The 21,822-nt window shown below is 45.9% G+C and overlaps 1 protein-coding gene across 1 annotated transcript; it reads left to right on the forward strand.

The window, feature by feature from the left end:
* Nucleotides 1-16,244: 16,244 nt before the first annotated feature.
* Nucleotides 16,245-21,683, forward strand: LOC136542782 (sodium/hydrogen exchanger 1). The gene is made up of 14 exons (XM_066535377.1): nt 16,245-16,890; nt 17,006-17,124; nt 18,061-18,158; nt 18,558-18,617; nt 18,714-18,760; nt 18,907-19,101; nt 19,192-19,238; nt 19,347-19,413; nt 19,498-19,598; nt 19,693-19,794; nt 19,892-20,030; nt 20,126-20,188; nt 20,286-20,369; nt 20,848-21,683. The coding sequence occupies exons 1-14, from the start codon at nt 16,714-16,716 to the stop codon at nt 21,166-21,168; spliced, it is 1,620 nt and encodes a 539-aa protein (XP_066391474.1). The 5' UTR covers nt 16,245-16,713; the 3' UTR covers nt 21,169-21,683.
* Nucleotides 21,684-21,822: the final 139 nt, after the last annotated feature.

Here is a 21,822-nt window from a genome sequence, read left to right on the forward strand (position 1 = left end):
TCCATAGAACAGGCCACTTGTGATAAGGTCCTGGACTACATCCGAGACCTCTGCCAGCTAGACGGAGGGCACGCTAGTGCTTGGTGCCGACCCAAAGACTTCTGAGATGACGAGCTAGGCAACGTTGTGGATCTAGTCAAATTCCCCCTTGAGGGCATGATGCTCTTCAAGGGACTTGGCCAACTCCTCTACATTCCGGCTGAAGGTCACCTTGATCATCTCTAGGACCCACTCCAGCATCTTCACCCTTCCACCCAGCTCTAAAAGAAGGGGGACAAGCTCAGAAATAGGCTGAAGGAAAAAACCAACACAACAAAAAATAGAAAAGGTACGTACCGACGTGGAAGTTCTCAAGGATAGAAAATTCCGCCGCCTGTTGAGTCGCCTGCACGCACAGCTAGGCTTTGCCTCCTCCGTCCTCATCACCTAGCCCCAAAGCGCAAGCACCTTCTGGTCCGCCTCTGATTGGGCCATTTGCTCCAACTCTAGGGCCTTCTGCGCTAACTCAAGGGCTCTCCGCTTCGACACCAAAGCGCTTCGCTCCAACTCAAGGGCCACCAAGGACTCTTGGAGCACTGCCTCAGTGTTCGCCAGGGATGTCCACAACCCTACCTTGATCTCTGCTTGGCGAGCCTTTGCTGCCTCGAGACCTCGCTCGGTGGTAGTCGCCCGCTCTGCTGCACGCTGCTCCTCCGCCCACGCTGCAGTCGCCTCGGCTGCCCAGTGCTGGGACTCGTGGCGAGCAGACTCTAGCTGACGCTCACGCTCAGCCATCTAGGCATGCTCCATTCAGAGGAAGCGGGACTTGCAGGACAACATCCCCTTCAGACTCTACAAAAAACAAGCATACTAAGGCAACCAACAAAAGATTTAGAGGTCAAAGACAAGTACGGGAGACTCACCTCCGTGGCAAGCTGTAGATCGACCTCGACTAACTGTTGAGTGGACTTAACCTGCTCCTAGACGTCTCTGAGCCTCGCGGATAGGTTGGCGAGTTTGGACACCGCGGCATATCCTTGATCCCCAAGGATGTCCCAAAGCTAACCCTCCTATGAATCTCAAAGGATGAACCGCACCTTTGTCGGGTCCTCAGGGCAGGGCCACTCTAGGTCACCCTCCGACCACCTGCCAGAGGGCCTAGCCTCTGACTGAACTACTGCCAGCTCCCATGATGACACCAGCAGCTCCACCATGTCATCAGCCTTGTCGTCCGACGGGATGTCCACCACCTCGGTTGCACGGGCCGCCACCGGGCATTCCGACTCTGTCTTGGCCATGTCCCCCACCAACGCTTTTGGCTCCGATGACAAGGGTGAGCCGTGCAGCCCTCCACCCGGTGAGGCAGGGAGCTTGGCCTCCCTTGCCTCTTCCGCATGAGCCAGTGGAGGAGGGGCCATGAGAGTTACCTTCGACGCGACCTCTATAGTTAGCACCAGGATCGCCGCCAACACCGATGCTGCCACTACCACCATACCAGCAACCGACCCGGGGGACACCACCCCCGGAAGGGAAGACTTCGCTACCGCCACCCTGTTCCCCCCGTCGCTCACCACAACACGCTGTAGGGTGGGCTCCAAGTCTCCCGCATGGGAGTTGGGGTGATGCTCAACCCTGACATCACCCGCCCACTGACAAAAAAGTGCAGATGAGTCACACTCCAAAAAGACTCAACAACTAAAGATCGAAAAGGGATAAAAAATGTATCGAGAGGTGAGCAGCATGACTCTGAAGGCAGGACTCAACGTTAACGGGCCTGTAGGGCAAGGGCCGCTCCCAGGCTATGACCCACGCCCCCTCACTTCAGCTGGGGCAGAGTCCTCCTAATCGACTCCTGCCCGGCCTATGGGTCGCCACGACCCTTGGCTCAAGACTCCCCGACCAGAGTAGCAGGCAGGGCATCCTCTGGCTATGAGTCACGCGCTGGCACCGCTCCTAGTGATGCACTGGTGCTAGTTCGCTCCTTGGACTGCCCGGCTTGCTCAGCCACGTTCGCGGTAGGTGGGGATGGGACCGGTGATGCCACCAAGGGGCGCGGTGACCGTGTCTGCTTTGCCTCCCATTCACCGACAATGTTCGCACTTGCCACATGCTTCCTTAGCACGGCAACCACCGCGCACTTTTCCGCCTCCTGCTCCTCACCAACGAACATCGCCGTAGGGTCGCGACACTCTGTCGAGGTCACAATGACCTCCTAACTTTCCTCCTCCTTGGAGAAAACCATGTCACCCACATCTATGGAATCGTCTAACACGAGCTCTGACTCGATGTCGCTCCTACGTTCCTCGGCCTTCACACGTTAGGTGATCTTCTGCTCCTTCTCCTGCTTCCATCGAACCTCCCTGATTCTCTTCTTTTTCCTGGAGTCTACCGCCTCCTTCTGCATGGCCTGCCGAGCCGCGCCCTCTGGTCCCTTGGGAAGGTGCGGCTGGGACTTGTAAACTCTAAGCCCCTATGGAATGGATGGCCCAAAATCAAGAAATAGGAAAAGCAGAGAAAGAAGCATGGATGAAATAGAAGGGTGCATACCAGTCTCGACACGATCATGGAGTTGAAAGGTGCGGGCCTCCCATTGACCCTCTCTTTGGGCTTCAGCTGCAACACGTAGCCAATGCGACTCCAGACCTCGTCGTCTAGTAGTTCCTCCAGCGACGCGCAGTTCGGGTTCGACGAACCGCTGTACATCCACATCGGTCGCGTTCTCTCCGCCAACGGCACAACCTGGCGGTGGTAGAGGGTGTGGAACACCTGCACCCCATCAAGGCTGTGCTTTACGAGCTTCCAAAGCTCCTCCTCAATGACCCCACCTTATGCTTCTCCTTATGGACACAACCCCATGACCAACTGTCCTTCTCTGGCCTCCCATCGGTGAACGCTGGGAATGGCGCTTCCGCTAGATTCCTGATGTAAAACTGCTCCCCATGCCACCCCTGGTTAGAGTTGTAGGGAGTGTACACGGAATACGAGCCTCCTACGCTCAGTTTCCTCTATAGGGTGAAACCCCCCACCGGCGCGATCTTAGCCGGATTCCCCACTGTCAAGGCTCTCCTAGAGAACAGCCACCGAAAGAAATCCATGTGTGGCTCCATCTCAAGGAAAGCCTCGTAGATGGTGATGAAGTCGATGATGTGCAGCACGCCCATCGGATTAAGGTGCTGCAGCTCTAGAACCCGCTCATTGAGGAGCCCACATAGGAACCAGTGCATGGGGTACCCTAACCCGTGCTCATGGAAGGTGAGATAGGACACCACCTTGTTAGGCCGAGGTTGTGGGAACTCCTCCCTCCCAGGAGCCCTCCAGTGTGCCACCTCCTTCGGCGGTAGGAACCCCTTCACGACGAAGGCCTTCAACATTGACTCCCTCACAGTGGACGACCTCTAGTCCGACATTTTGCTCCGAGATCGCAAAAAGGATTGCTGAGTTTTTCTCTTCCCCTTCACTCTCCCCTTTTCTTTCCTAGAAACCACCATGGCTCTCAAGAATGCTCGCGGCAAGAAGGAAAAGGAAAGGAGGCGGCAGAGGAGGAAAAGGCAAAAGAACAAGGCAAAAACCTTCTCCCTTCTTCTACTTAAGGAAAAGGGTACAACGGTTAGGGGAGGGCACGCCGATCAGGAAAGACGAAATGGCGGAGCGAAAAACCCTCTCTTTCCCATTTAATGCAGATGAGATGCGTCCTGACCGATGAGACATGCCCTACCTGACGGAACGGCTCCTGATCAGACAGGACGTGGCCTAGGTATGACCCACCACTACCACATGCCAGCCACTACCACATGTTGGGCACAAAAACCAAAGCACCACCGCACACAGGCGGCTCTCTGCATCCCTAGGCGGCACTAAGAAAAAAGTCAAAAATGAGATCTCCGCACGGAGAGACCGTCAAGCTTCTTAAGTCAATCAAACGGCTTAGGAAAAAATACCGAGGGACAGGTAAGGAGCAAAGGGACGCCCCATGTAGGCCATGCCGACTCCATCATGAACAACGAGCATGGGTCTCGGTCGGAAATTTCCGACTGGAGCTCTTCAAACCCCATCACTCGAGTCGTCAAGGTAACAGTACCGACCCCTGCTATTTCTTTATAATCATTTCATACATCCATACGTGCATTCATTCCATACGCCCATACCTCCTAGACGATTTGGGCCCTGAGCCGCCTGAGGGCTCGAGGACTAAGCATCGCACGTGCAGCAAAATGCATCACAACGCTTCATGTTGCGTCACAAAGTGGCAGTTGCTCATTCGACATGAGCAACAATAGAGCCAGGGGAGAAAAACATAGATGAGCCTCGTGCGGCCCTCTCCCAGTTAGGCAGACAGGGTCATCTCAACCTTCTAGTTTGATCCTAAACCTCTTGCCAAGCCCATAGAATCTCTATTGAGGGGAGACCGTTAGGCCACCTGGGCCGGTCTCTAAAACAACCGAGGTATCTGTCGGGTTACAGGTAAAGGAGTAGTGGAATGTTATAAAAGGGCTATGCCGACCCTGTCACGAACGATGAAACTAGATTCCACTCGATCATACCCGTTAGCGAACTCACCGAGCATGTCACTTGACCCCGAGCGATCGGGACAAGCGACAAAACTTAGCCCCTCCGGTTGTGAGGAACCGAGGATGGGGTAACGCACATAAACTCACACCGAGCCCTACTAAGGCTCGACAGGGCTCAGGGGCTTAAGACACAAAAATGCCTGGGTCTACGACATTGAACTCGTCCCATCCGACTATGCTTCGACTGTGCTCTAAACACCTAGGTCTGTGACCCCGATCTCGCTCCATCCGGCTACGCTCCGACTGCGCTCCAAAAATAACCTAGGTCTACGACCCCGATCTCGCCCCATCAGGATCTACAAGCTCTGGCTTGCCTGATCCTAAACTAACTAAACTAACTACCTCGCCCAATCCCACGGCGCACAACGACGCCAGGATCCGCAAGCTCTGTCTCACCCAATCTCTAAAGCAACTAAACACTACGGCTGTGCAACGACACCTTGGTTGATGACTCCATTTTTTGACTAAAAACATGCACACACGTCCACTGACAAATAGCCCCCGAATGATTCTGCCTGAACCGCCCGGGGGCTCAGGGGCTACACCCGCGGGTGCGCTCGCACACACCCACCGTCAAGAAAAAAAATCCCTCAGATGATTCTACTCGAATCACCCAGGGGCTCGGGGGCTCCTATTGGGTTCATAAACCCAGGGTCCCTCGTAGACTGGCTTCCCCGCAAAGGCTCGGCCCAAGCAGAATAGCACGCAAACTCATGGGCCAACCCAAAAGTCTAAACAACAAGCCAGAAGGGTGGTCTAGTCACTGACTGGATGGTTTGGCCAAGGAGGAACAGCGCCCACTTGTCGACTCCGGCCCACCTCTTCGACCGAATAGCTCACTTCGGTCTCTAACCACCTCTAGATGGTCTCTCTAACCAGAAGGCCTGGTAAAGCACTACCTCTAACTCCAACCCCACGTCTCTAACAGGGGTATGCAAAGACCCTGCTCACTGCTCTTCTCCGACTAGCACAACCAGAGCCGACTAGGACCAACCGATCGGGGACGCCCATCAGGAAAGGACCAGGGAATGAACGGAGAAAGCAAGGCAAGGCGCTCAAGTCAAACCATGATACTAGTAATGGGGATGGGGATCCTGATCTTCCGTCATGTACAGGTAACTATAATTGTGGTGGAGAATGACACACCGATCTGACTTCAGATTGAAAGATCAAACCCTACAATCTTAGCACCACAATTCCTCTAGTAATCAACCAAGACATGGATCCGGTTGACCTCGCCAAGAAGGCTAATCCCCACCTGCACAACGAAGAACACAAGCAAGAACAAGAAAGAAAGCAACCAAATTGCAGATAAATGATTAATCTCACGAAGTTGGGCTCTCACAAACCGATGAACGGCGAAACTATTCTTGATAGATTAATCTAAGAAAAACCCCAAAACCTAATGACGGTGGTGACGTATGATTATAAAGGTCTTAGGGTCATCGCCTACCCTGGACGTGCCCCCTAATGGGCCCAAACATGATACACGGTCCAACGGACCAAAAGATGGTGTCGCAGCACCCTGGTAGATTCTGGATGCTAACTTATTTCGACAATTCCTATTGATTCTTAAGGGCTTTTGACATGATACCACTTTCATTGGCTTCCTTATCAAATTAGCTTTCCAACCATATATGGATCATCGAAAACGGAGTCCGGATACGTCCTGGGTGACCAATTTAAGGCAGACTTGTCCTGGAGGCCGAGGCAGACTCGAACTTGACTTGGACACTGTCGACACAAAATTTTCATCTCTGTGCCGAGGACACATGCAGCAAGCCGGAAGGGTCTGCTTGATGGAGTAGATCCACCTAGCTTCAGTGCAAGGGTGGTTGATCCTACGCAATCCTCCCAAGACGTGCCAGTCAATTTGACCCTATAATTGACAAGGAGAGAAAGCTCATCAGTAATTAAGGGCAGAACGTGCCGGTGTTGTCAGACAGTCCTGAATGTGTGGCTCTGAGAGCCGATATGAGAGGAGATCGACTAAATAGTCAATCCCAGCATATTTACAAAAATGAATCGGATAAAGCTCATAGGGTTGTATAAGAAGAATCGGTTATCATTCAAGATAAATGTTATTTAAGCAAATATTAATCAATGGCAATAAGGTATCAATGGTGATCGGTTTGTACTGAGCCAATGATTATAAGTAACCGAACTCCTTTTTATATAAAGAAACAATTCAACATCACTTAACCATTTAATAAAGATAAATCTAACGAACATGTTAGATCTCATCTATCGTCATGACTAGTGGGGCATGAGGCAGAATCATGCAGGCTATAATACAATACCAAGATCATAGGGCTAACATATCTTTCAACTTATCTTTACTTCAATGACCTCGTAATGCGAACTATTCGTGAAAACATTCGATATCGGCTAAACAGCCGATTCAGGCATAGCGCATAGTTAAGGTCATGCCTTCTTAGAAACGGGTCTACCAACTAACAATCCCCGCTCCACGGTGCCAACAGTGGGGTGAGAGGCAGAATCCCACAGGCCATGATGATGGGCCAGGGAACAGTTTTCATTAGCTAATAGATCTACTCAAGATCAGACATGCCTTAACCGCACGCTATGCACGATTAAGATTGACGTAAAACAGCCAATAAAAACATAACTCATCGCTTAAGATGTAGATTAGATCAGTTTTAAATTAGCAAATAATGAGTTAAACAAGATGTAAGGCCGATCCATATCAATCTCAATCGAGCAAAATGATATTGTTGTAATTAGATAAACAATGAAAGTAATAAGCAATATTGGTAACTTAATGAATCTACCAAAGACTACCATGCTAAGGTAGAGCCGATAACTTGACCTTGATCTAATTCAAGAAGTGGGGTGTGAGGCAGAATCACATAGGCCATACTTGAATTAGACAAGAGTCGATAACTAGCCTATACCAGAGTCGCAGTCGAGGTTGATCGGATCGATGCAGCCATACGAACAGAGGTATAAATCATGACGGTACTTATAGACAAGCAGTGGAGGTCGACCGGATCGATGCAGCCATACTTGCTGAAGAACTCGCTGAGATCTACTCTACTCCTACTCCTAAGGGGTGGCCGGAGCCAAAAAAGTAATTGACTTTGTATTTGATTGGTTGATGATTTTACAATAGCCGGGGTTTGATATTTATACCCAGAGTCTAAACACAAACCTTACTCGAGTACGACTCAATACAATCTTTAGCATAATGAAAATATTCCTAATTTAAGATAACTTGGACTCTAATCTTTCCCTTTTTATAGAGTCCAGCATGTCTCGTCCCAACTCCGATCGTAGCCTCTGTCGTCATCTGTTGGCGCTATCTGAAGAAAGCCGATTCTAGCTCCAATCTCCACACAGCTAATTCCTTGATGACATGATTTTTGAGAGTTTTCAAATCCCTACAACTCTTCTTCCAAATTCTAGTATAAATAGACACCCTTGTTGGCCTCCTACCCCTCCATACCATGCGTCAAATATGGTCTTATGCATGGGTGTCATGTCCTCATCATCCTCCCCTTCTTGACAAAAAGCCGTCCTCGGCGTCGATTGTGCTTGAAACTGATCCTGCACAACATAAACGAGAACAGGGCTGCGAAGACAAAGGGAACTAAAATAATTATGAGAAGGAACATGACCATATTTCCAAGTTTCTAGCATGTCATCTCGCATAAAAATTTCAGCAAGCATGTAGACTCCATGATCCGAATGCACACGATGTATGTCAACACTATCCTGCAAAAGATTAGAACTAACCAAAGATAATGCAGGAATAGATGGTCTAGCAGACATAGGTTGCAACCAACAATGCTCCCCTTCTTGGAAGTGAACTTGTTTCTTTGAGAAACATGAGAAAATGTTTGTATTATTATGGCTGCCCTCTAAACGGTCATAATCTTGTACAACAAAAGAAAAATTCATATTACTACGAATGTATACTCGATGTATCATATATTGTCCTTTATTGTTATATTTGCCAATAACATGATATGTGTGTTTAGAAAACCAAGATAAATCAGCATATTTAAAAAGGCTCTCCTCCAAACAATCTAAGTTACACAAAATATCAAATTCAATGTAACCCAAAGTATGTAAAGAAGACAATAGTTTGAGCTCATCAGTTTTAGTAGCAATATAAATAACATGTGTATTTTTAGCACAAGTGACTGGTTCAAAAACATGTAAAACTAAAGCATCATCAACCAATTCATCTTTATCACAAGGAACATCAAGCAAATTATCATGGGACAGAGATAAATCAAGAGAGAGTTCCACTAACAATTGCTCTATGATAGCATGGTTTGTGGAAAAATTTAGTACATTAAAACAATTCCCACCTTCCATGAGTGTAGCACCATGGGCATTACCTGTGTTCTCAGTAGGAGTAATAGGTGCATTGTGAAGTAATGGTTCTAAATTTGCATATGAGGTTGTGAGCTCCTCATTTTCTTCCATGTCATCCTCTCGCTTATGGATATTATCCTGCAGAAGGTTAGTCATAGCAAGAAGAATAACAATAGACTCTTCCTCTAAATGGTGCACCTCAACATATGAAGTCAAAATAGGAGGTGGATTAACAAATGTTTCTCGCATAAGGAGTTTCATATTATTCCAAGTTTGAGGTTTATCAGAAGGATCTAAAGACTCCCACCAAAATAAAGCAGAATGTCGCAAAACACTAGCTGTATTTTTTACCTTCCTCCTTGGACACATAAAGCGAGAAGAAAATATGTTATCTATGGCAATTTCTCACTCCATGTACTCATCAGCACCTATACCATCATAAGTCAGTGGATACGAACAACCTGTCATTGTTAGAAGACAGCAAAAGATAACACAAAAGTATTATCCCTATCAAATGACTACGTGGTTGTAGTGGTGTCACTTTTCACAGCAAGTGGAAGCGTCTTACCAAGCTCTTACAAAGTTTTTACCAATGCAAGTAGTGGGCGGCACAACCGGTGACTGGTTCGTGATACCTGTGAGGCAGTGGTATCGAGATTGCAAGGACTTTTTTCTGTACTGGTCTGAAGTATATATGTAGAGCTTGGGAGGCTTAAAATATGGTAGCAAGGAATAGCAATAATTTAATTCAGAAATTGCAAGATTGAAAAGTAGTCCCAAGCTAGTCTATGTCGTCGGCCTAAACTCATCCTGAACCTAACTCAAAGCAAGCAACAATGCAACCAGGGACTCAAAAGATGCAAGCATTTCTGAATTTTTTTACTTTCTTTCTTTCTTTCTTTCTTTTCTTGCTCTCTTTTTTTTTTCTTTTTTTACCTTTTTTGGTATGGCTTTTACCTTCCTTTTTTGCACCTTCTTGCCTTTTCCTTTCTTAATTTTTTTACTATCCCAGAAAGTGCCGCAACAGAATACAAAACAACTGGACGACACAGCTTGTACAACAACTATGTGGTCATGTGAATTTGTTCTGTCATGATTTAGCTAGAACCTGAAGCAACACTTGAAGAAAAGAATATGGTCGTGACTTCTTTGACTGAACAAAGGACAAAGGAAACCAAAATTGTGACGCAGTACAAGATTAATCAAAGGTTCCTTCTCTATCCTATATGTCGGACTGCAGGACTCTTTCAACAATTTGACTAGGATACGTCAAGTGGTGCCACGTGCAAACCGAAACTTACAGCCAAAAACTAGGATACCTCTCTATCTTTTTATGCGTAGCACAGAAGAGAGAAAAAAATCTACAGCATAGGACACAAAAAGTGAACCGCTATCTCTCTATGCTCTTTGTTTGTTGCACATATAACGACATGGAACTAAACTCAGCGGCGACCAAGAGCAATACCTAGACACAGTAACATGATGAGACGCGAGGGACGACCGTTCAATAACACAAACTGAAATAAAAAATTATAGTGGCACAATGGGTGATAGGATATGAGGAAAACAAAGATTATAGAGAGATAGCAATTCACTTTTTGTTCCTATGCTATAGATTTTTTCTCTCTTCTATGCTGCGCATAAAAAAAGGGATCCCGATCTTTTGTCAGGTACAGGTAACTATCGTTGTGGCGAAGAATGACACATCGATCTGGCTTCAGATCGAAAGATTGAACCCTGCAATCTTAGCACCACAACTCCTCTGGTTATCAACCAAGACACGGATCCGGTCGACCTCGTCAAAAAGGCTAATCTCTACTTGCACAACGAAGAACACAAGCAAGAACAAGAAAGAAAGCAACCAAATTGCAGATGAATAATTAATCTCATGAAGTTGGGGTCTCATAAACTGATGAACGGCGAAACTGTTCTTGACAGATTAATCTAAGCAAAACCCCAAAACCTAATGGCGGTGGTGGCGTATGATTATAAAGGTCTTAGGGTTGTCGCCTACCCTGGACGCGCCCTCTAATAGGCCCAAACACGATACACGGTCCAACAGACCAAAAGACGGTGTCGCAGCACCATGGTAGATTCTGGATGCTGACTTGTTTCGATGATTCCCGTTGATTCTGAAGGTCTTTTGACATGAGACCACTTGTATTGGCTTCTTTATCAAATTATCTTTCCAACCATATATGGATCATCGAAAACGGAGTTCGGATGCGTCCTGGGTGACCAGTTTAAGGCAGACTTGTCCTATAGGCCGAGGCAGACTCGAACTTGAATTGCTTTGGGCCTCCACCTCGGGGACTCGAACCGAATTAGCCTCGGTCCTCCTTCTTGACTTGGACACCCTTGCTGGGCTCCTACCCCTCCATACCATGCGTCAAACATGGTCATATGCATGGGTGTCATATCCTCATCAACCAGGGACCATACCCTATCACCTGCAGGAATAGTACTCTGCAACCACCCTAACACAAACAGTATTGTGGGCACCGATATTTTCCTCTACAGTATTGTGGGTGCCATTAACTCCCATACGGTAAGGCCCCCCATATGCCTTTAGGCATCGACAGTGTTGTGGGCGTCGGGATTTACCGTACCAAGTGAACATGGTGAAACTCCTCGCATGCCTCTAGGCATCAACAGTATATGCAGGTGCCGACATCTGCCATACCCAAAACAAGACGACATAACCTTCCACATACAACCGACATCCAACAGTGTTGTGGGCGCCTACCATCCTCCTGTACTCGCCGACGTGGGCAACAAGACTTAGAAGCATACAAACTCTCTCCCTCTCACTTGTAAGACCATCCCCTTCATCGATAAAAGGGGTGCGCTCTCTTCCAAGAGACTCAGTTGATTCAAGTTCATGCAAGCTAATCCAGATCGACCAAGTTTACTAGCTCACAACCACAGAACCACCAGGTTCGAACTTCAGGCACACGCTTGAATACTTAGTTCATAGAGGAGCTCCTATCGCTCTCGGCCCTTCCAACCGGAGCCAACCGGACCACTCGCGCACCCCATCTTTCTCCTTCTCGTTTGTAACCCCACTGCAAACTTCGAGCACCTGGGCTCAGGAATAAAGTCACCGACCGACTCAAACTGGACGTAGGGCACGTTGCCTGAACTAGTATAAACCCTATGTCATTGAGTGCTAGGCCACCTTCGATCACAACGTGCGGCAAAACTACAAATATTTACTTGTTGGTCACTTTCTGCACCGACACCATACTTGTGCCTGAGAACATTTTGAAGGAGTTGGAGGAGCATAGGAAGATGAAGCATGATGCAAAGAAAAAACAGTAAGATTACATGTCTCATTCATTCAAGCTAATATGCATTTGTTTCTACTAATTTGCAAAGAAATGAACTGGTCATGTGACACATGAAACTAATAAGATCTGAACTAGCCATGATACTATGAGACATTACTGTTGCCAGTTTCCACCTTCGCTCGTTCTTGTCCAAGCGAGTTGCACGGGGTGTTTAAATAGCGAAACGCAAGCGAGCGCCAGCGCCAACGTGCCATGCAACGAAAATAGACGCGCAAAAGAAGGAAAAACAAGCGACGGAACGCCAATGCGCGCGATGCAACGAAAACACACCCACGCGCGCGCAATAGACGAAGGCAAACGCAAAAAACGCTCGGCCAGCGCGCGCCATGCAACCACACAGTGCCATGCAAACGCACACGCGCAACAGACAGAGGCAAACGCTAAAATCGCGCACGGCAAAAAATTGTGCCCGCGAAGAATCAAACCTAGAACCTCAAGTCTCGGGAGTTGATGCGCTAACCAATCAAGTTGTGTGAGGTTGTTGTCTACGAAGGATTTGCAATTGTATTTAATAGAGGTAGACTGAGAAAACTCTATTCTAATTAATTATTTTTTGGTATGCTAAATGTTGTCCTAGATGACTTTCTTTACCTGTACGTAGGGAGTACTTCTAGTAAATTTCATGCCCCAGGAGAAAATTAAAACGATGACCCAACCGAACTTTCTTGTGAGTTGTTAGGTTGTGTTGCCGTGACAGGTTTTATTTGGTCCATGCAATTATCCTCATATCGATCTCACCGTTGATTGGACCATATCATGGACCTACGTATCGATCGATGTCAATCATAGGTCACGGGCGCGCAGGGAAGGCGAAGGGCGACACGGGAAAGCAAGTTTTAATTTCCGCGGTCAAAAACGCCGGGAACTGAAATGGAGAGACAGACAGAGAGAGGTTTTGGATTTTCCGATGAGCGCGGAATATATTATATGCATGGAATTTAGCGTCACTAAACACAATGCATGCCATCGTCGACTCTGGCCGCGGTTAGTTCCAAACCCAAATTCTCAAAAAGTGCTACAGTAGTCATCACATCGAATCTTACGATATGTGTATGAAATATTAAATGTAGACGAAAAAACTAATTGCACATTTTGATTGAAAATCGCGACGACGAACGTTTTGAGCCTAATTGATCCATGATTGAACACTAATTGCCAAATAAAAACAAAAGTGCTACAATAACCCAAATTTCAAAATTCGGCCAACTAAACACGGGCTCTTCCATCTTTCAGATCAGTAGAGTTGGAACCAGTAAGACTGTAGTGCGTGGTTGAGGACGGGTCATGGCATGCAGCATGTTTATTTTGGCTTATTTGTTTGTATCTAGCTTATAATCTATGGTTTAAACAGTATTTTTTTCACACCAAACTAACCAATAGTACTTTCAGTCATGGATTATAAGCCATTTCAGCCGAAACGAACAGATTGATAATCTAAGTGTCGTATTTGGTACAACACGAAAAAAATAAAAATTAATTGGAACCATGCATGCCGGCATGGCAGTCAACTTATCAGGAGAGCAAGTCAAGGCTCCCGTTTGGATCTCAGATCAGAGCGCCCGCAATGGTGCTAGCTACGTAGCTAGCTTATATGGAGATGAGAGACAAAAGCAAAGACTATTTTTATATGTTCTTATTTTTCTATGTACTATTGGACATACATGTTTCTTTCATGTACTCTTAGGCTACGTGAAATAAATCAACTATTTGTTCGTCGCTTATGACTACTCTCTCTCCTACTTTTCTTTCTGTCCACGTCAGAATAGTTAGCCAAATATCTAGCTGTTGGGGACGCCCTAAGGGGGTGCTTGGTTTGGGCTGCTAAACTTTAGTCCCTCCTAAAAAATTTAGTCTCGTTTAGTCACTTCAGAGTTGCTACTTAGGACTAAAGCCCTTTTAGTCTAATTTAATCATAGTGTTTGGATAAAAAGTAATTAAATAGGACTTAGATTTAGGAGCTCCTGGCTGACCAAACAGCCCTGAGAGAGCAAAGTGAATCGGGATTAGTGCAGGAGGAGATCACCAATGCAATGATTAAGCCAGCAGAACAAGGCGTGTCAGGTACAGCCTTTTGATTCCAGGCACCACGTGCAACCAGCATGCAGGAAAGAGTAGTACCACACTACTGGAATTGCTTCTTCTATATACATATAGCTTAGTGAGCCCATACAAATTTTGAATAATAATACAGAGTACTATAACGAGCATAGAACATGCTATCAAATTTGGAATCTGTTTGGTACAGCTCCCAGAACATCTTTCAGGCTAAATTCAGAAGTTGCTCTGCCAAATAGTTTGTTTTTTAACTGCAAAGTGACTTTATATTGATTATGTAAAGTAGTTCTCTAAACAAAAAACTAGAGACTAGGAGCTAAAAAAATATATCCTAATTCACACTACATGTAGAATCACAGCACGTAGAGTTTTATCCTAGAGAATTATAGAAAAAGGTTCTAGTCAGAGAATCGGATTCCATATAGAATGCAGAGCAAAGGCAGGTCTATCAAACAGACCCTTAAAAAAAGGATATAATGGTCTGGAAAATAAAGGAAAGTAGAAATTCCCTTGCTCCGAACGTATTTATGGTCGGTACTAGTGGTGATCAAAAGTACTAAACCAACTAACCAAAACGAACTTTCTTGTGATGAGTTCATGTTTGGACACTGGCTCTTATCAACAACTTGATGATGCAATCCATCCCATCAACATTCATTAGACCATCAATTGGTCACGAGTTTATATTTTGCTTTATATATATTTTGCAGTCGTCAAAAAATAACTCCGGGAGCCAACTTAATTCATGCAGAGGACGACGGAATCGGAGTTTCCAATGCGGAATCAGAAAGAACATGCGTGGAACTTACGTACACACACTTCGTTCGAAAAGGCGACTTTTCCATCGTTCAAAGGTCAGATTAAGCATCTACGAGTATAGCTAGTAGTACTAGGATCCAAATCGAATTATTGTTTCCGGACCTGCTTAAACATGATTGATTGTTGCATGCAGATGCAGGCATACATGCATGCATTTACCATGAGCATTTGTTCTTGTCCCCTTCATTTGCATTTTCTCTTCTCTTCTCTCAAAAAAGAAAAAAAAAACATTTCGTTACTGTTCCTACCACCCGTGATGTCATCCGTTTAATGATACTTGTACAATGCGCAAGAAAAAAAGAAGGCATATGCATGTGAGCATATGCTTTTTTTAGTGTGTGTTTTACAAAAAAAAAAAAGGAAAGAGAAATTGGTGAAAAATATAAATACTATAATTACTCCGATGATTTTTCATGCCATTGATCTAATAATGCATTTGAGATGTAAAGAATCGCATTGGAGACATGTTTTTCATTTGAAGAAAACGAGATCATTTAAATGATAGAAATCAAATGATCGGCACACCATCTAGACATGAACTTATAGCCATACAAATTCCAAACCCATTTTTATAATTCCAAAGGAATTTAGTAATAACAAATAAAAAGGTGGCACAGGGAAGTTATCAGCACCTTTCTCAAAAAACAAAAAGGAAAAGAGTGAAGTTAGCTAGCACATGCCGACGTTCACATGCAAAAATAGAAGATGGTTAGGTTTCACATGCCGAAAAGAAAGATAACGAAAAAAGGTCACAAACACAACTACGACATGGAACACCATCTTATACTACTAGCTGTATGTATCCTGCAAAAAACCAAACATGACATGTTTTGAATCATCTCAAAACTCTGCATAAAAAAGATCCTAAAAAACCAATATTTAAAATTGAGAGCAAACTCCACCCCGTTCCAAGCTGCAAGGACGGGTGGCCGCAGCGGATCCACCTGGGCGATCCAGATTGCCACAGCCGCAGCACCGGGTTGTCGGCATCAGATCACCCGCTGCTACCCTTGGAACACCGCGCACCAGAACGGGCCAATGCCTGACAGCCACGTGTCCACCCCGCCAGCACCCCGTTCTCTTTAAATACTCGCAGGCAGGCCAGCCGAAATCCGAAAGAGCGCGCGAAACCATCCGAGACCTCCAGATTTCCTAGCCGCCTGCCGCCATTCGCGCGACGGTTCGTTCCGCCGCCGCCGCCGCTCGGTCGTCTCTGTTGAATCTTCCCTCCCTCGGCGAACTTTCCGCGCCCTCCTCGGGATTCTTCTGACGCCCGGGAGCGGCGGCGCACGAGGGGAAAGAAAAGCGTCGATTTTTTTTTTCTTCTGTTTTCCTTTTTCTCCTCCGCTCGCCCTGTCGAGCTCTCTTCTGTTCAGATTCTCCGGTCGCGGCCAGCGTCGTCTATCTCCGGCCGTGGGAGTTTTCCTGGGTTGTTTGGGCGGCCAAAGTTAGCCATTCCCCTGCAGTAAGTTAAGGCCGGGCGGGCTCGGCTAAACTTCGCGTCTTCTCCGCGGCCGCGCGCGGGGGGGAGCGAGGGGGATTGGATTCTTCTTCCGGCCGCCTCTGCCTGCTTGCCTGATTGGAGGAGGGCGGGCGGCATGGGGCTCGGCGTGGTGTCGGAGCTGGTGCGGCTGGGCGTGCTGAGCTCCACCTCCGACCACGCGTCGGTGGTGTCCATCAACCTCTTCGTCGCGCTGCTCTGCGCCTGCATCGTCCTCGGCCACCTCCTGGAGGAGAACCGCTGGGTCAACGAGTCCATCACCGCGCTCATCATCGTAAGCACGCATGCTCATCGATGCTGCTGCAGCTCCTGCTGTCTCTCTCCCTCGGCGAATGCCGACGATGCTCATTATAATGTCTGCTTTTGCTTGCTGGGCTTGGCGGCGACAGGGGCTGTGTACCGGCGTGGTCATCCTGCTGACCACCAAGGGGAAGAGCTCGCACATCCTCGTCTTCAGCGAGGACCTCTTCTTCATCTACCTCCTCCCTCCCATCATCTTCAATGCCGGGTAAGCCAAAGCCAAAGCACGGCCATTGCTTCCTGGCACATGCTTTTGCTGAATTCTGGTTTTGTTAGTGGAAGCAGTTACTAGCATATTTATGAGGTTATTAAGGTTTCCTGGGAATATCTCTCTGGCCCGTTCGCTTCGCTGAAAAAATAAGCCGTCCGGTTGATTTGTCGGGAGAGAAAAATACTGTTTCGATTAAAAAAGACGGATTATAAGAGAAGCGACCAGAGAGGCAGATTGAGTGGAGCGTTGCGGGCTGGCAGTAGGGTTCGATCTTGTTTTTTCTTCTGGGCCTAGCTGTCCATCTTCTCACGAATGTCTGGTTCATACTTGCATGTCGTAAGCATTTTTTTATTCCACCACTTTTCCCTTTCTGTATTGGTAGGTAAAACATGGCTGTTTGTTTTGTCGTTGCTCTGGAATACGTACCTTACTTGCCAGCTGCAGCCTGCGGCTGCCGATTGGAATTCTTGACCCTTGCCTGATGCTAGTGAGACATTGAAAAAAAAGTTTTTTTACTACTGAAACCGTGAAACGGTAGAATATTTATGACTGTGCCATAGGACCTCCTGGTTGATACCATTTTATGGGTCAGTACTCAGTGCTAATCATCTGACACCATGAGGGACCACGAGGGAGTGGTCCTGTTGCTTAGGAGTCCTTATCTGATCAGTTTCTGAGACAACCCAAAGCCATGGTAGTATGAACTTGCTGGAGGCTGCGGCATTTAAACCTTGCTCTGAAAGTTACTGATGTACGTAGGACTGAGGTTGAAGGGATGCTGTGAATTGTGTGACTCCTTAAGCAGAAACTGAAGGGTCTTTTGAGTCCATAGTGCCAATCCCCTCTAGTTTGATAGTTCTTTTACGGCTTACCTCAGCTTTCTGGTTCTTATACGTATAATGCTCAAGATTCTCACAAATATTTCCTCGCCAGGTTCCAAGTGAAGAAGAAACAATTCTTCCGGAATTTCATGACAATCACGTTATTTGGTGCTGTTGGGACAATGATATCCTTCTTCACTATCTCTCTCGGTATGTTGTTTCCAAGCATTATCCTTAATTCTTCCCTTGTGATTTTCGTACTGAGTTGATTTGTAAAACCTGTAACAAAGTTAGTCATTACTCCCTCCGTTCCAAATTATAGTTCGTCTTATTCAAAAAATTTGTGCCAATATAGTCAAATTTAAGTCATTCTTGAAGAACTTTTGTTAATAAAGCAAGCCGCAACAAAAGAAGTGATATTTTGCACAAATTTTTGAATAAAACGAGTGGTCAAACTTGAGGCAAAAAAAAGTCAAACGAACTGTAATTTGGAACGGATTTAGTATATGGTAGGCTTTTGTGTTGTGCTGCTCCACTATGCATGCTGCTCCACTATGCACTTCCACCTTTCGGCATCTCTGATGTCTGCCACTCAATACTATATTTCAGGTGCAATAGCGATATTCAGCAGAATGAACATTGGAACGTTAGATGTCGGGGATTTTCTCGGTAAGCCATCATTGCGACTTCCACATTATGCACTCCCTATAAATAATGGTGTCACCATGTGGAGCCTCATCTCTTTCTGATCTGTCATAATTGCAGCTATTGGAGCTATCTTTTCTGCAACAGATTCTGTCTGCACACTGCAGGTTTGTTGTTGGAACAATCTCATGATCCCTTCATTTTCAAATAGTATCTTTTTCTTAATGAAATTGAAATAGTATCTTGACTCTTGAGAGGGACCTGGTCCTTACATAGTAATATAATGTGCTTGTCATCATTTTGTCGAAAACAGGTCCTCCATCAGGATGAGACGCCCCTTTTGTACAGTCTTGTGTTCGGCGAAGGAGTTGTGAACGATGCCACATCTGTTGTGCTCTTCAACGCACTCCAGAACTTTGATCTTAACCACATCGATGTAGCCGTTGTGCTGAAGTTCTTGGGAAATTTCTGTTATTTATTCTTGTCAAGCACCTTACTTGGAGTGTTTGTAAGTCTGATACTCTCATTTATATACTGTATAACTATCTTGATTGGATCAGTCAACAGTCAAAATTAATGTTCTTTATACCTTTGGCAGACTGGATTGCTCAGTGCGTACATAATTAAGAAGCTATATATAGGAAGGTGAGTCAAACTAAGAAACGCTTACTAGTCAACGATTTTATACACTTTGAACACATCAACGATATGTTTTCTAAGTATTAACTTGGCTGCTTGCTATGCTGATTTCAGGCATTCCACTGACCGTGAGGTTGCACTTATGATGCTCATGGCTTACCTCTCATATATGCTGGCCGAGGTGCACCACTGATCAGATGCGGCATGGAAATTCACATTTGTTGTCTTATTTTGTTAACTTACTTTATTTATATGGTATTTGCAGTTGCTAGATCTGAGTGGTATTCTTACTGTATTCTTCTGCGGTATTGTGATGTCGCATTACACTTGGCATAATGTGACAGAGAGCTCAAGAGTTACAACCAAGTAATTATTCCTTGTTACTTTCATTGGTAATGTTCCTATTTTGTTTAATAAATGAATGCTGACTGAATTTCTTTTGACTTTTTCATTCACTTAGGCATGCCTTTGCAACTTTGTCCTTCATTGCTGAGATTTTTCTCTTCCTATATGTTGGCATGGATGCCCTCGATATCGAGAAGTGGGAATTTGCCAGTGACAGGTCATATACATGTACTTTTCACATATAGTTCGATACCTAACTTTAATATATAACTTTCTGTTTGCAAAGACTGAAATTTCTTTGTTCCCATTTTCAGCCCGGGCAAATCCATTGGCATAAGCTCGATTTTGCTAGGATTGGTTCTGGTGGGCAGAGCTGCATTTGTTTTCCCATTGTCGTTTTTGTCCAACTTGACAAAGAAGTCTCCATTGGAGAAAATAACATTGAGACAACAAGTGAGTAATTGCTGCATAATTACAACATCTTTCATCTTTTTTTTTTTTTGTTTATAAAAGGACCATCTAATTTGGCTAACTGAATCCTTCGATAGATTGTAATTTGGTGGGCTGGACTGATCAGAGGCGCCGTGTCCATTGCTCTCGCTTACAACAAGGTCTGTGTTCTTTGCCTTGTCCAACTTCGCACCCGTTCCCTCTAGAAGGATCTGCCAGTTTCTTCTCCAAGTTTAACTCTTCCTCTTGCAACTGCAGTTCACAAGATCTGGACACACTCAGCTGCGCGGCAATGCGATAATGATCACCAGCACAATCACTGTCGTCCTGTTTAGCACTATGGTGAGTCATCTTGTTCCGATATTCCTCTGATGCAATGTGTCAGCTTATCATGTACGTAGCATGCCCGTGCCCTGACGAATCTGCATTCTCACCCAAATAATGGATGCCCACCAGTCACCATTGAGCTAACCCAAAAGGCTTCCAAGTCGATTTTCGCGTCACACTAGTCACGTCAGGTGTCATGAGAATTAAATCTGGAAGTTTGTAGTGGCAAACAGGACCTTATCCTTTCTAATTAGATTACTGACAGGACCATATATTGTTCCGAGAACTCAATCCGGTCCCCTCATCCTGTCTGAAGAGATCACTCTACTTTCATTGACTTTGTTCACATTAGCATGGCTTTCAAAATAGCTGAACAGAACTTTTTAGGATTATGATACATGCCATGTAGAGTTATACAGGTACTACAGTCACCAGATCATTTTTTACCAACTTGACAATCTGAATGTTTCTGACATTTTGCAATGACCATCAGGTGTTTGGGATGATGACGAAGCCATTGATCCGGTTACTGCTCCCTGCCTCGAGCAACACGGTTGCCTCTGAGCCGTCGTCACCCAAGTCCCTGCACTCCCCTCTCCTGACGAGCATGCAGGGCTCTGACCTCGAGACGGCGTCCGCTCAGATTGTGAGGCCGTCCAGCCTCCGGATGCTCCTCAGCAAGCCGACCCACACGGTGCACTACTACTGGCGCAAGTTTGATGACGCGCTGATGCGGCCCATGTTTGGCGGCCGCGGGTTCGTGCCCTTCTCCCCCGGATCGCCCACTGAGCAGAGCGTCCATGCCGGACGGTGAACACTACCAAAGGGAACAAAGCGTTTGACACCAAGAGACGAAGAAGACGTGGTCTTGGTGAGTGGAGTTTTGGCTGCTAATTGTCAGATGATGATGTTTTTGTTTGTTGACAACTTCTGATGATGCGTTAGCAATGGCGAGGAGGGGTCAATTGGTTATGAAGAAGAGCAGCCCTGGTAACTGGGGGGTATTGAGTTTGTGTATGACAAGGCTGTAAAATTTTGTAGATAAAAACACCCATTTGTATTGTATCTTCTTATTGTATGTAAGCTAGCAGGCCTGTACAACTACTCGTTTTGTTTGGATGGCCGAAATGCTGGCAAGCACCGGCCCATCCACTTGAATGTGCGTTGCCGTGCCGTGGCGTCGACCTGATCCAAGGCATGGTCTCGGGAGGCGAGGAGGTGGCCACCTCCTTGTAATTTTATTTTTCATTTTCTCTGGTTTTGAAATGGGCTTGGTGTGTAAGATGAGTGTTTTTTAAATGGAAGTTGGCCTATGGCCCATTACGGTTCTGAGTTCTACAATTCTTGCAAGTGTGTTATTTTTTTTTCAAAAAAGGAGGTAAGAGTTTTGTCACAAGTTTTATTGAACGATAGAAAATAAAAAGAAAAGAGTTTGCACAAGTTTTATTATAGACGATAGAAAATTAAA

This window comes from Miscanthus floridulus, chromosome 3 (genome assembly GCF_019320115.1).
Source record: "Miscanthus floridulus cultivar M001 chromosome 3, ASM1932011v1, whole genome shotgun sequence".
NCBI classification, from domain to species: Eukaryota; Viridiplantae; Streptophyta; class Magnoliopsida; order Poales; family Poaceae; genus Miscanthus; species Miscanthus floridulus.